General features: G+C 39.0%; 1 protein-coding gene across 13 annotated transcripts in view; it reads right to left on the bottom strand.

Annotated features, from left to right (window-relative positions):
* Positions 1-93: 93 nt before the first annotated feature.
* Positions 94-11965, bottom strand: part of MAP7 (microtubule associated protein 7) — a 110485-nt gene continuing 98613 nt past the window's right edge. For 10 of the 13 annotated variants that reach the window (XM_032102078.1, XM_032102070.1, XM_032102073.1 and 7 more), the window contains 6 exons: positions 11001-11102; positions 10669-10719; positions 10513-10570; positions 7923-8061; positions 2598-2824; positions 96-1928 (listed from right to left, as the gene is read on the bottom strand). In XM_032102078.1, the coding sequence (XP_031957969.1) occupies positions 1918-1928; positions 2598-2824; positions 7923-8061; positions 10513-10570; positions 10669-10719; positions 11001-11102 (588 nt within the window). In that variant the 3' untranslated portion in view covers positions 96-1917. Of the gene's footprint in view, positions 1929-2597; positions 2825-3254; positions 7182-7922; positions 8062-10512; positions 10571-10668; positions 10720-11000; positions 11103-11965 lie in introns of those variants that run through there. The other 3 variants (XM_032102069.1, XM_032102071.1, XM_032102081.1) reach the window with 3 other exon arrangements.

Raw genomic sequence — 11965 nt, 5'->3', positions numbered from 1 at the left:
AGTTTTAAGCAGACCAGCAGTAGACAGAATAGTCTTCCATCAGAGACTGACTCTTGCTTCAACTATGCAAGAAAATGAAAATATAAGTAGAAATAAATATTTCAAACAAGTTTTATTTGGTACTTACATGCTATATATAGTTTTAAAGAAAAACTACATATTTTGGACACTTCAAAATATTGTGGCTATGTACACGGAAAACTAAAGAAAGCAAGAAAGGAACCCAATTCATTTTACTGTGTCACAAGTTACTAGTGAAAGCACTCTGACTGAATGGCTGTTTTTTCCCTTCCATAAATATTCTGGCAGATGAAGTCTCTTTCATTTTATTTCCATTGCTTTTATCGCATCTCCTCTATAAGATGAACACTTGGCAGCAGCAGCAATTTCTTCAAAAATTCTTCAGCTTTTGTCTCAGAGGATTTCTTCTGCTAGCACAGACTTTCTGCACAGCTTCCTAGAGGCCTCGCTCAGTGCTCACTAAAGGCAAGTGCAGGAATCTTAATGGTAGATTCTCTGTTAGCAGGAGCTGAGAGCCCATGAACCTCCATTTCCCCTACCCAAGGATCTTCTCACTGATTCAGACAGCAGTGCCTCAAGCCTTCAGTGATGCTTCAAACTCAAATACCCAGAGCAAGCTTTGCCTCCAACAGCATTGTTTAGCAAAGCACAAAAATGTGCAAGATTTTACAGTTCTGCACAACAGCAACCAAAAGTGTGGGATGAAGCAATGAATGACAGTAGAAATCAGCATCAAACTAAAGAGAAAGCAACCTGCATCGTTCCTCTTACCACTCAAACCACACTGCTTTATAAAAACCACACACTACATAAAAAGCACAAACAATGACCATTTTCCATTTGCTCTGAAACGAGCAAATCCCAAAAGTCCCAAAACCTGCATCATCATCCGAAACTCAAATATCCCAGGTTTCACACAGTCTTCAATAGTCTGATAAGGCAAAGGAAAAGTCTTCCATCATTGGGAACAGCAGCAATTTACAGGACTCAGAACAAGGTATTTCCTTGTATGTGTGTGCACATGTGTGCACATATGCATACACATCTTTTATAGTATTGTGAACGTGGATGTAACTAAAAAAAAAATCAAGTTTGCTGTATCTTTTTACCACATTTGTCTAATTTATTCAATTAAATTTCTGTACTGAGCAAAATTCATAAATACATCATCTAGGAGAACAATAGGTTTTCCTCTTGTCCATGAAAAAATAATGCTTTCAAATTTTCACATTTTAAAACCTGTCTTGTTTTGTGTTTTTAGAGAAAATGTGAGAAGATCATAGTGACGTCTCAATTTACAGAATGTCCCTGTAGGAATTACATTTACAAGAACCTGATACAGAAGCCTATAGTGTGCCCCCATAATTAGAGTTCTCTGCAATAACATTTAAACCAACAGGTTTAAATAAAACACCCCATTAACTCTACTTGTAGAGCAATGAGGCATTTATTTTTCAAGTATTAGAACCACAAAGTGTAAAAGATTCTTTGCCAATTTTAAAATTATGCCTTTTAAACCAATACCCACCTTTTTAAAAAAACAAAAAAAATCAGTCCCACCACCCAAATCAGCCCATTACTTTCAGATTCCAGTGTCTTGTGTCTTAAGGAATGCAGAAATATTCATTTACTAACAAAAGAAGCTTGTTGGAAATAGCCATATTAAGTAACGCACGTGAAGCATGATTTTTTCTAGTGATGAAAGCTATTAGAATGGTGATCCAAGTCTATTCCTCTCATTTCTTCTGCTGGTTTTACTAAAGTCCTTCCAAAAAAGATACTCAAGAAATCTTTAAAAAACTGGAGAGAAAAAATAAAACACTCCTTCATTGCATGGAAGAAACTCCACTGACTGCAGAGATGCTCATATCACCTTTGGTTCTTCAGAAGAAACAATCAGATCACTTCTAAAAGAGAAGGTAAAAATGACAGGTCAGAGTGGCAATTCTTACTTCAAAATGTTATGTGCTTATGCAATTATTTTACTGTAAGATGATTTTCATTGCATTTTTAGGCCAGAGAAAAATAAAGTGCTATCCAATTTAATTTGCTAGATTAGTATTTGTTTACCAAACATTCTTGAAAAGTTATGATATACTTCAGAAAAATCCAGTGTCCTGCAAACCATCCCTCCATGCCTGCAAGAACTTAATGAGGAAAGCACATCCAGAATTTCAAAAAGTAGTTTGTAAAAAGTAGTAGCTCCCCTTCTGCATGTGCATGTCAAGCACTGCACTTGCAAAACTGGAACCCAGTGGCTGATCATAAGGCCAGAACAACAGCTGTCACCTATCACTTCTGTGTGAAAGTACATGCCAAACCTTTCCAAGCAACCTCAAATGGCAGAAAGTAAAATATTTGTGAGAAGCCCTCCTCCAGGAAAAGGTAAGGCCTCAGCACCTTTTGCACTGCATCTATATGTGTTTGGCATACATAGCTTTACAAAGAGGACATGTGTCCCCAAATAATGTGGAGTTTAAAAATGCTTAAATGAATCAACTTATATTAATTGAGAGCTCTGGGACCTCTGTCAATTACAACACATTACAAGTGTTAGTGAACCACAGCAAACCTACCTGCTGTTTGATGTGTTTGAACACTATCTACCTGAGGCAAGAGAGTCCCCTTATCTTCAAAGGCTAGAATAGGATTCAAAGGAATTTCGGGACTATTGTTTCCATCATTGTTCATAGCATCCAGCCGGGATGGTTTAGAACCAAGAGGCAGGTTCATGATCTCTTCAAAGTTATCATTCTGCATAGACATTCCATTTTCATTTGCATTTTTCTCTGGATTGAGATTGCTGAAAGAGAAACATAGAAATTTTTCCTTAATACTTTATCTAGAACAGAAATTTAGTCATCCTCAAAGCTATAGTACAAATTTAAGAGAAGTCTGCATCAATCCCAAGCATTCTTTTAGCCAGAGAAAACAAAACTATGCTTCTACAAGAGTAGGAAGTACTCTTTTCACAGCCAAGTACTTGGTATTCCTTCCCTCAAACCCACGGGATAGTAGTTACTTTTGGCTACATGAGAGCCAGAACTACAGGGTGCTCTGTGGCCACCTCAGTCTGAGAAGTGACTGCAGCACCACCACTACCTGGAACCCTGCACATAATGCAATTTACAGCCTCTAACATATTTTTCAGATCTCATAGTCTTTGTTGTACCCTTCCTCTTATTGCAAATCAATGTGATTGCCCTTAGATAAGATCACTGTAATTTTTATTATTTCTTGGATCACCTCCTGCCACCAGTTCTGGAGCAGCCTCTTCTATATGCCACTTACCCAGAGAAAAAACTCCCTTGTCAATGCAGTGCTCCTTTCAGTCCCTCCTCCCAGACAAGCTCTGAGGGTTTATTTCCAAGACACTACGCAGCTCCACATTTCTCCTGTTGATCATGTCCAAGCCAAAAGCGCCTCCCTCCCTCCTCCTGTCAATCTGCACTTTCATTTCCCATCTCCCACATGACAGAGATGCCTTATGAGCGAGCTCTTGTACATCTCCCCCAGTCAAGAGCAGCACAAGCACAGACACTCTGCTGTTGCACGTACTCTCCCCTGATGATACTTGCTCATGTCTTGCATGACTCTCCCAACCCCTTTATTAGGTGCTGCAATTGCCAAATCCCTCTCACTCTGCAGATGGCATGTCCTATCCTGCCAGAGGGGAGAAATTAAGATGCTACTTCAGTGAACAGGATGAAAGTAATGGGACCTTAAGCTCCTCAAGCAAGAGCTTGTACTCAACAAATACTCAAAAATCTTATGATCTTTCACAGGTGCTTCTTAAGGTCCTGAACAGTTAGATCCTGACAACCTTGAGTACCTATTCCCTATTTGGACCACATCATAAGTGTTCAGGTTGTTTGGAAATGTTTCAGTCACAAAGGCTCAGATGCAATTTTCCTAGATTGAAACTTGGCTATCAATTTCCTTCGGCCATTTCTCAGTAGGTGGCTTGGTTTCACAGGCTAATTTTCTCCTTACAGCACATTTACTAGTCTTAAAAAGAAACCTGCTTATAATTGGCATACAGTATATTTTCATTTGCTGGCTTCTTTGTGTTTACAACTCTGCACCAACAATTAAAGAATTGTTTTACAGTATTCCCCAAGAGACAGAAAACAATCATTGCTCTTTTGAAAGTGGCAATGCTTTATCCAAAGCCCAGATTTCCTGTGAGAATCACATGCTGCTGTTCATATCAAGCCTTCCCAGTTCTTTCTCAGAAAGGCACTCCTTTTTTTTCAACTGTGGATATGCTGGGCAAATTTCAAAGTGAAAAATATGTTTCACTGCATTGAATTTGGGAGCAGACACAGAAACCCTGCTGGCTGCCTGGAGAGCTCCTAAACCACATCTGCAAGACAAAGAGCAGAATCTGTGAAATGCTTTAGGTCTATTAAAACCTGCTCTGTAATGTACAGTCATTAGGTTATTATTCACTATAAAGTATCCTATTACTTATTTTATCCCGATCTACTGCCAATAACCGTACTAGAGCTAGGATAACATGCCAAGTTTGATGAATGGGGTAAGCAAGAGGTACGAAGAGAGCAACTGCTCATTCAGATAAATTAAACAGCACGGTAGTTCAACAAGTATTAGAGCAATGAAGAAGCTTCTTGCTTCTGCAAACAGAATTTTTCTACCCAATTTATCAGCTGACAATGAAAAAATAATTCTTCATATTTAGTATTTGTCATTGCACTGCCAGTATTACACACAGAGTTAGATCAGGATTCATTCAGACTTGAACGATGCCTTTTGAGACAGAGGAGTCTCTGCAATCACAAACAAGGTACAGAAAAGGAAATCAGGACTATAAATACTCTAAATTTTGTGGTATAAAATCTTTTAGGTTCTATGCTGCTTGATCCACCTAATTGCTAGAGGAGCAGATTTAGACAAAACAAAGGAGAAAATAGAACAGTGGAATTAATTTCCACTGGACATCTTAGAGGCCACAAGCTCAAAAGAAGATTAGATAAATTCCTAGGAGATTGGTATGCCCTCCAGCTTCTGGTAATTAGCAGCTTAGGGACTCCTTGAGCCTATGGTTGCATTTGGACCACAATGCTTAGCAACCCTTCATTGGCCAGAGGATCTCCTGGTAATTACGTTTTTTTCCCCCTTTACATTGTACTACAGGCCATTAAAGCAAAGAACACAAAAAAATAAAAAAGGGCTTTTGACCTGCTACAGCTGTTCTATCTGTCTTATGTTACATTCTTAATGTTGTCTAAGTGTCTAATGCAACACCAGAGATGTCCTTTTCAGGCATACAATTCTGCAGAAAGAACTGGATAATTTTGGCATTCTAATATATTCCATAAGTATGCTTGTAGCAAGACACTTATGTAATAGAGGGGGAAAAAAAAGTTGCCTGAGTTGTTCAGAGTGCATTTCCAAACATAACAATCTTGCAAGCATCTGAAGGACATCTCCATGGCAGCTGAAAAGCATCTCTGCAGCTTCAGACCAGGACACATCAATATTAACAAGATAGACTGGAAGATGTTGAGAAAAAAGAAGCCAGTTTACTTAAAGGAACTGGAACATCCAAAAAATTTACAATTACTGAAAATGATATCTGTTGTAGATAATTTTAGCCAAAACTCTATGTAGCCACAGATTGAAATTAGAATTACAAGAGACTAAAAATAAAGAAAGAAGGCCAGAATTCAGTATATCTGTTTCTCACCATTCATCGGAAAGCATCACTGAATAGGAAAAAATAAAATACAGACTTGCAGGCCTTTGAAAAATGCCAAAATATCTTCACAGCTGGTATTTCTGATCTGAAGGACAATGTCAGTCACCTCATTTATCGAGAGGATTTTTGCAGAGGAGACATAGATAGACATTAACAGCAAAACGAACGCCAGACTTTTGGATGATAAATGGTGCTTATTTTTAATCCACTGAGACAACAGCACTGAAACCAGCCAGCAATAAGGAGTTTTCTTTTCCAGGACAAGATATGAAGGCAATCACCCAGACCAACTGTATATTTCTAAAAACTGGTTATCTAACCTACCCAGAGACCCAACTCCATGCACACAGGATGGAGACATGAGGTGACCTGTGCTCACCGAGGCATTTTGCACTGCATTGCAAGTGTTTGTAGGAAACAGCACAGAAAAGAGGAATTACAGAGTAAGTACCATAAGGAAAGTACTGTCAACATAAACCACAGTACTGAAATAACTTTTTCTAAGAAGTAGCAGACACGATCTATCATGGGCAAAGAATTAGAGAATGGAGTACAAGCAAAAATCTGCAAGTGGGCTATGGATTAGGCAGCTGTAGGATTCTGCATCACACTGTCCACTCACCCACACAAGCACATGACACAAGTTCCCCAGGTAACAGCTTTTTAACTTCTGGTCAGAAATCTCAGCACTCTTGCCCTTAAAAAATGATGAAGTCTTTTTCAGACAAAAGCCAGATCTTGCTGAGGGCTGATTATGAGTGAGGTGCTCACTCAGGAGACAACTTGCACCCACTGCCCCTGTGTGTGCTACCATGTCAGGTGTATCTGGCTGCCAGACAACCACAGCACACAAGATGCAGTAGCAGTGGTGTTGGCACCTGTGGCTTTTACCATGTGACAAAATCTATGGGACACTACCAAGTGCTTCAGGCTTCACCTTCCCGGTCACTGTGGATGCACCTCTGAAGCAGACACATTCCAACCTGGCATGCCAGTTCTCCCTTCTACAACCTTACATGCTCTTCCTACTTTTGTCAGTGTTCTTTGATCTCATTTATTCGTTCTTCACTGTGGGCATTCTGAGGTTCCTTCCACACAGATTATAATGGTAGAGGACAGCACTCATTAGCGTGGCACATTTTGTATTTCAAACATCAAGGTGCTTGTAAGGCTGGGAGTGATTAACATTTTAATAGCTGCCCAAGACAATTATGAGGCAGCTCATCCAATGTAGCTCAGTGTCACTGACAGAACTTCCCTCAGCAGGAGCATCCTTGTCAGCATGACAGCAGGCTGAGATCCCCCAGGCATATGGAGGGATTGAGAAAGGGCAAATTCCTCCTTCAATTAGTGCCAATCACACCCTGAAGCTGTGTCCATTACAGACTGCACAATGGCTTCCCACATTCAAGTTTTTCCATGCATATTCTGGCACTACCTGCATAAAACATGAAAGGACTGTGAGATTATTTGGCTTTCTGCATCACTAAAATTAAAATAACTGACAGCTCATGCTTATGTAACAGATGTCACTCGGTTCAATACTGAGGTTTCAAGGGTTTCAACAATTTCTCAAAGTCTGAGTGACTTGCTTCATGGCTACAGAGAGCTCCCAACATACAATATCTGCCTCCCCAAATACTCCTTATGAGGAACAAAGCTGTTTTCTTAAAAAGCATAACCAAAGCGACTAGTCCTGTATCTCACACAAAGGACATATCTACAGCAACACTTGCTAATACTTCAAGCAGTTCAGAAATCAAAACAACTAGGCTGAAAGCACAGTAGTCATTATTCCAACTAAGAAAATCACCAGTACAAGCCCAGAGTGGGTTTTACAAAGCTTAATTCAGGGAAAGGAACGGAAAAAATTTCCCTTTCCATTAAGTTTCAATAAATGTAATAATTGCTGGGGAACACACTTTGTTCCAAACACTGCAAAGAACATGCTCTATTTTTTTTTTAGATTTTTCCCTATCAGTTAGCAAAAATCAGTTACTGCTATTTGAAATATGATAAAGCTCTTTTCTGAACACAGGACAAGATAAAAACCAGGAAACAAGGCAGATTGAACAGCTGCCTCTTATTTAGTTAATGAACACATGGATCTGAATATAATTTATTACTCTAGTAGCCCTCATCCTCCAAACACTTCCCCTGACACTCGGCAATGTTTTACCTGTCCACATTTATGGGGGGCTGGTTTGGAGCCACCACGCGCGTGCAGGCGGCCGGAGTCCCATTGTGCGGAGGTGGCACTGCGTGCTGGAGCTGAGGCCCTGCTGCAGGCTCCAAGGGAGAGGCAGGACCGGCTGCGACTGGACAGAGAAAACAGGCTTTCATAAAACTAAGCAGCAGCATCTACCCTGTAGGTCAGGGTAAAATATTTTCTACAAAAGCCAGCAAAGCCAAGGCGAGTTACAGTTTTAAAAAATACACGGTTCCCACACCCCTCCCCTCTCTCTCTACCCAACCCTATCTCCTTTGTCGAGTTTTTGGGCACATAAACCCTTTTTCAGGTCCAAACTAAATGTCACAGATTTCAAAGCCATAGCTTTGTGAAGAAAAATAAACATTTTACAGTCACATGCACAATTCCAACACATAAGGCAGTGGGCAAAAGAGGCTGGTATCTGATAGAATGTTATGCTGGCACTTTTCAAGCAGCAATAGAGAATGGAATAGAACAACACTGGGACATTACTAATTCCATACATTGGTATTTCTTGATTCCAGTAACTCAAAAAGAAATCAAGAAATAAAATCTCCATTGGGAAGGATACTTCTTTAAATAAGTACCAAATTACTACTCTAAAACATTGCAGAGAGCTACATAAAATTAGGTTCTCTGTGTCACTCATGCTGAGACCACGTGATACGTGTTTCTAGCCTGCCTCCTGGTTTCCTTTTAAAGTACAACTACAGCCTTCTGCATTGTATCTAGAGTCCCTCTAATTCATACACAGGTCAGTAAAAGGAAACAACTGCACCCCACCCATTCTAACATCTGCTACAGTAATTGCAAGGACTGTTCAGTATTCATAGGCTTGGACACATTTATACCCATTACCCAAAACCTCATCTGAGAAGCCCCTCCTTCAGCTGCTCTGTTTTGCTGTACTCTAAATGTTTGGGCTGAAGACTTCTATACCGAATGTATTAGTCTGATCTTTGGCAAGTTTTTATATGGAAGATACTGGAAATAGAGGTTTCTGTGCTTCTACAAATGGAATAATAGGAAAATATATTTGCTTTATGATTTAAAGGGAAAAAGCAGAAGCAAAAGTTGTTCTGCTTTAGAAATGCGAAAGAACCTCCTATTTTGAAGCAGAGGCCAAACAAATGACCAAAAGGTGATGGATTTTTTCATTGTATGATTTGGCCATTCCCACAAAGGTCTCCTCAGGTTTCGGCAAAGAGTAAGACTTAAGAAAAAAATTTTAAAACAATCTGTTTGTGGATAGTCAGAGGTCTGTTAAAGTGCAATATGAAAACTCATGTGGCCAGAATGTGCCCATTAATCCATACCTTTAACTCAGTGGCATATATAGATAATGAAAAGCCAAACAGTAGAGCAGCCCTGAGGCTGAGAGCAGTTTTCTCTTTATTCAGTCACTCAAGGACTCCAGCCTTCCCTTGGGCCTAGGGAAATGGAGATCCAAAGTCTCCTCTGCCTTAGGAAACTGATAGAAAACTACTTCTATTTCTAGAGGGAAAACACTAGCCAAAGGTTATGGAGCCCTTTATAGTTTCAGGAATTATTTAAATGGTTTATAACACCTTCAACAATACCCACAGACAAAGATGGCATCCCAGATGAATCCTGTATTAGTAGCTTGCAAACTTTTTGACCCAAGATACTATGTAAACAAATAACAAACACATGTAATGAAATCTGCATTAAAAGGTTTCCTGACAGTGCTAATTATAGTGTTCACTTTAAACATCAAGAAAAAAATCATCCATCAGCCAGTGCTGCTATCTTCCCTGTTACTCAACCCAAATACAAAGGAGAAAAAGATTAATGTCATTTAATTTGTTATGCTACAATAGGATAAGCCATTTGATAGTGTGACTTCAGTAGCTTTAAACAGTGCTAATTCACACCTGGCGATTGTTGAATATAAGCTATATTTTCTTTTTCTTCCTTTATTATAAGTATTAAAGTCTTATATAGAAGATTGCCTAAAAAGAAATAAAGATAGACAGAATGGAGTAGAAGGAAAGCATAAGAGTGTGGGTGTGACAAGAAGACTAAGCTTTTGTAGTAGCTCAATTTTGTCAAAAAAAGAAATAAAGACCAAGTGAATAAGGCAGCAGGTGTGGAAGAAAGAAGTCACAGGGAGATGTTTAGAACAATGAACACTTTGTTTTGATGACTAAGAAGAAATAATCTTTTAAGCAAGTGAAGTAAATCTGCAACAACCACATCTGAAATAATATAAGAAAGAAACTGTAGAATTGGTTTCTTTTGTGATCTGAAGCACAAAATAGTTTCCTTTCACTTTATAAATAATTAAACTTGTTAAGAAAATACCTTTTGCTAAACACCAATGTGACAAAGTTGCTAAAACATTGGACTCATTTAGTAATGGCTAACTACCTATACAGAAAGGCTGAATAATTTATGTCTGCTAAGATTTCATTTATACTCCTCTCTCATAGTTTACTGCAATTAGCATGCCAAGTTTCAGAACTGTTTCTCAACTCCCTGTGCTCAGTAGGCACTTATTCACCTATTGTGCTCAGGGCACAGTTAAACACAATACCTGCTTCTCCAGTGATATTTGCCTTTGCTATATGTCCATTTTGCTGGTCATTGGGTTTCTACAAAGGAAGCACAGTTTTGCAAATTAAAAATGGCACTAGGGGAAAAAAAACTGAAATGTGTTCAGTATTTACATGTGTTGAATAGCAGCACTGACCTTATCTACAGCTTCTACACGCCTAGTTCTCTTCATGATCTCCTCAAGCCTCTACAATGAAATGTAAAGGGGTAAAATAATATTTGCTGGCATTAATTTGAATATCTTTCTCCCAAACCACAACTGCTTGTCATTTATCAGCTGTATCTGTTTATTGCAAAAAAGATGAATTATTCATTACTGTTGGCAATATTCTCTTCATTGTCACATCAGGCCAATGAGGACTGCAGCTTTTATGAGAGCACATTTATATAATTTACTTCCTACTGCCGAGGTGGAAACAGACTGCTAAGGCAAAACCAATCACAGTTTCTCTTCATGGACTGAGTTACCTTCTTCCTTTCCAAGCGCTCTTGCTCTTCTCTTTGGAAATGCTTTTCACGTTCTAATCGAATCCGCTCTGCCTCTTCCCGCAGGCGAGCTTCCTCTTCTTTCTACATTGGTGGCAAAAGAAAAAGAAGTGGGGAATAATTTACTATTTGAGGACAGTTTTATACTCTATGCTTAATTATGCATATCTACAACACCCTGAAAAGACACTTTTGAGGTTTACAAGTCACCAAAAATCTTGTCAGGTGGAATTGCACATTTCTTGATTAATCTCCATGTTTTGCGTAGCATTAGGAGAGTGGAACTTAAGAGTGGACATCATGTTTGGTTCTGTGCCTGTTCCAGAGCACACCAGATAACAAATAAGGAATAAATTTTCTAGCCTTCAGCATTAAAACAGCATCCAGAAAAATATTAGAGAGATCCACGCTTTGTGTGGTGGATGTTCTCGAGAGTAAAACAAATGCAGTAGAATGCTTTGTTTGGCCAACAGAGTAACTGTTTAATGAGATCAAGGGCAAACAGCCACAGGCCTGTTTGCACAAACTTTCCATTCCTGCTTTTTTAATTAAATGCAAAATTTGTCTGGAATATACTGTAGAGGGGCCTTGCTCCCTGACAGTGACACTGTTGTATGATGGAACTACTACAACCAATCATTTGTTGCATCTGTAACATCCAAAAAAGCCTTGACCGTGTGCTATTTCTGAGTGCTGAGTTAAGCCTCAGTTTAACATTTCAAAGAAAGTAGCACACATCTTCTGAAAAAGGCGAATGGAGCTTCTCAGCCATATTCACTAACACAATCCTTTATCATCAATCCTTTTATTATCAGAATCATACATTTACACACCAGAAGAAAACCTCGTGTCTACAAGGCAAATTGAAGTGTTGGATTGTGGAAGAATAAAGCACATGCAAGAAGTAAGAGGACATGTGAGAAGAGAAGAATCCTATCCAGAATGCT

Source organism: Corvus moneduloides, chromosome 3 (genome assembly GCF_009650955.1).
Source record: "Corvus moneduloides isolate bCorMon1 chromosome 3, bCorMon1.pri, whole genome shotgun sequence".
Classification (NCBI taxonomy): domain Eukaryota; kingdom Metazoa; phylum Chordata; class Aves; order Passeriformes; family Corvidae; genus Corvus; species Corvus moneduloides.
This window is presented reverse-complemented; position numbering and strand designations above follow the sequence as displayed.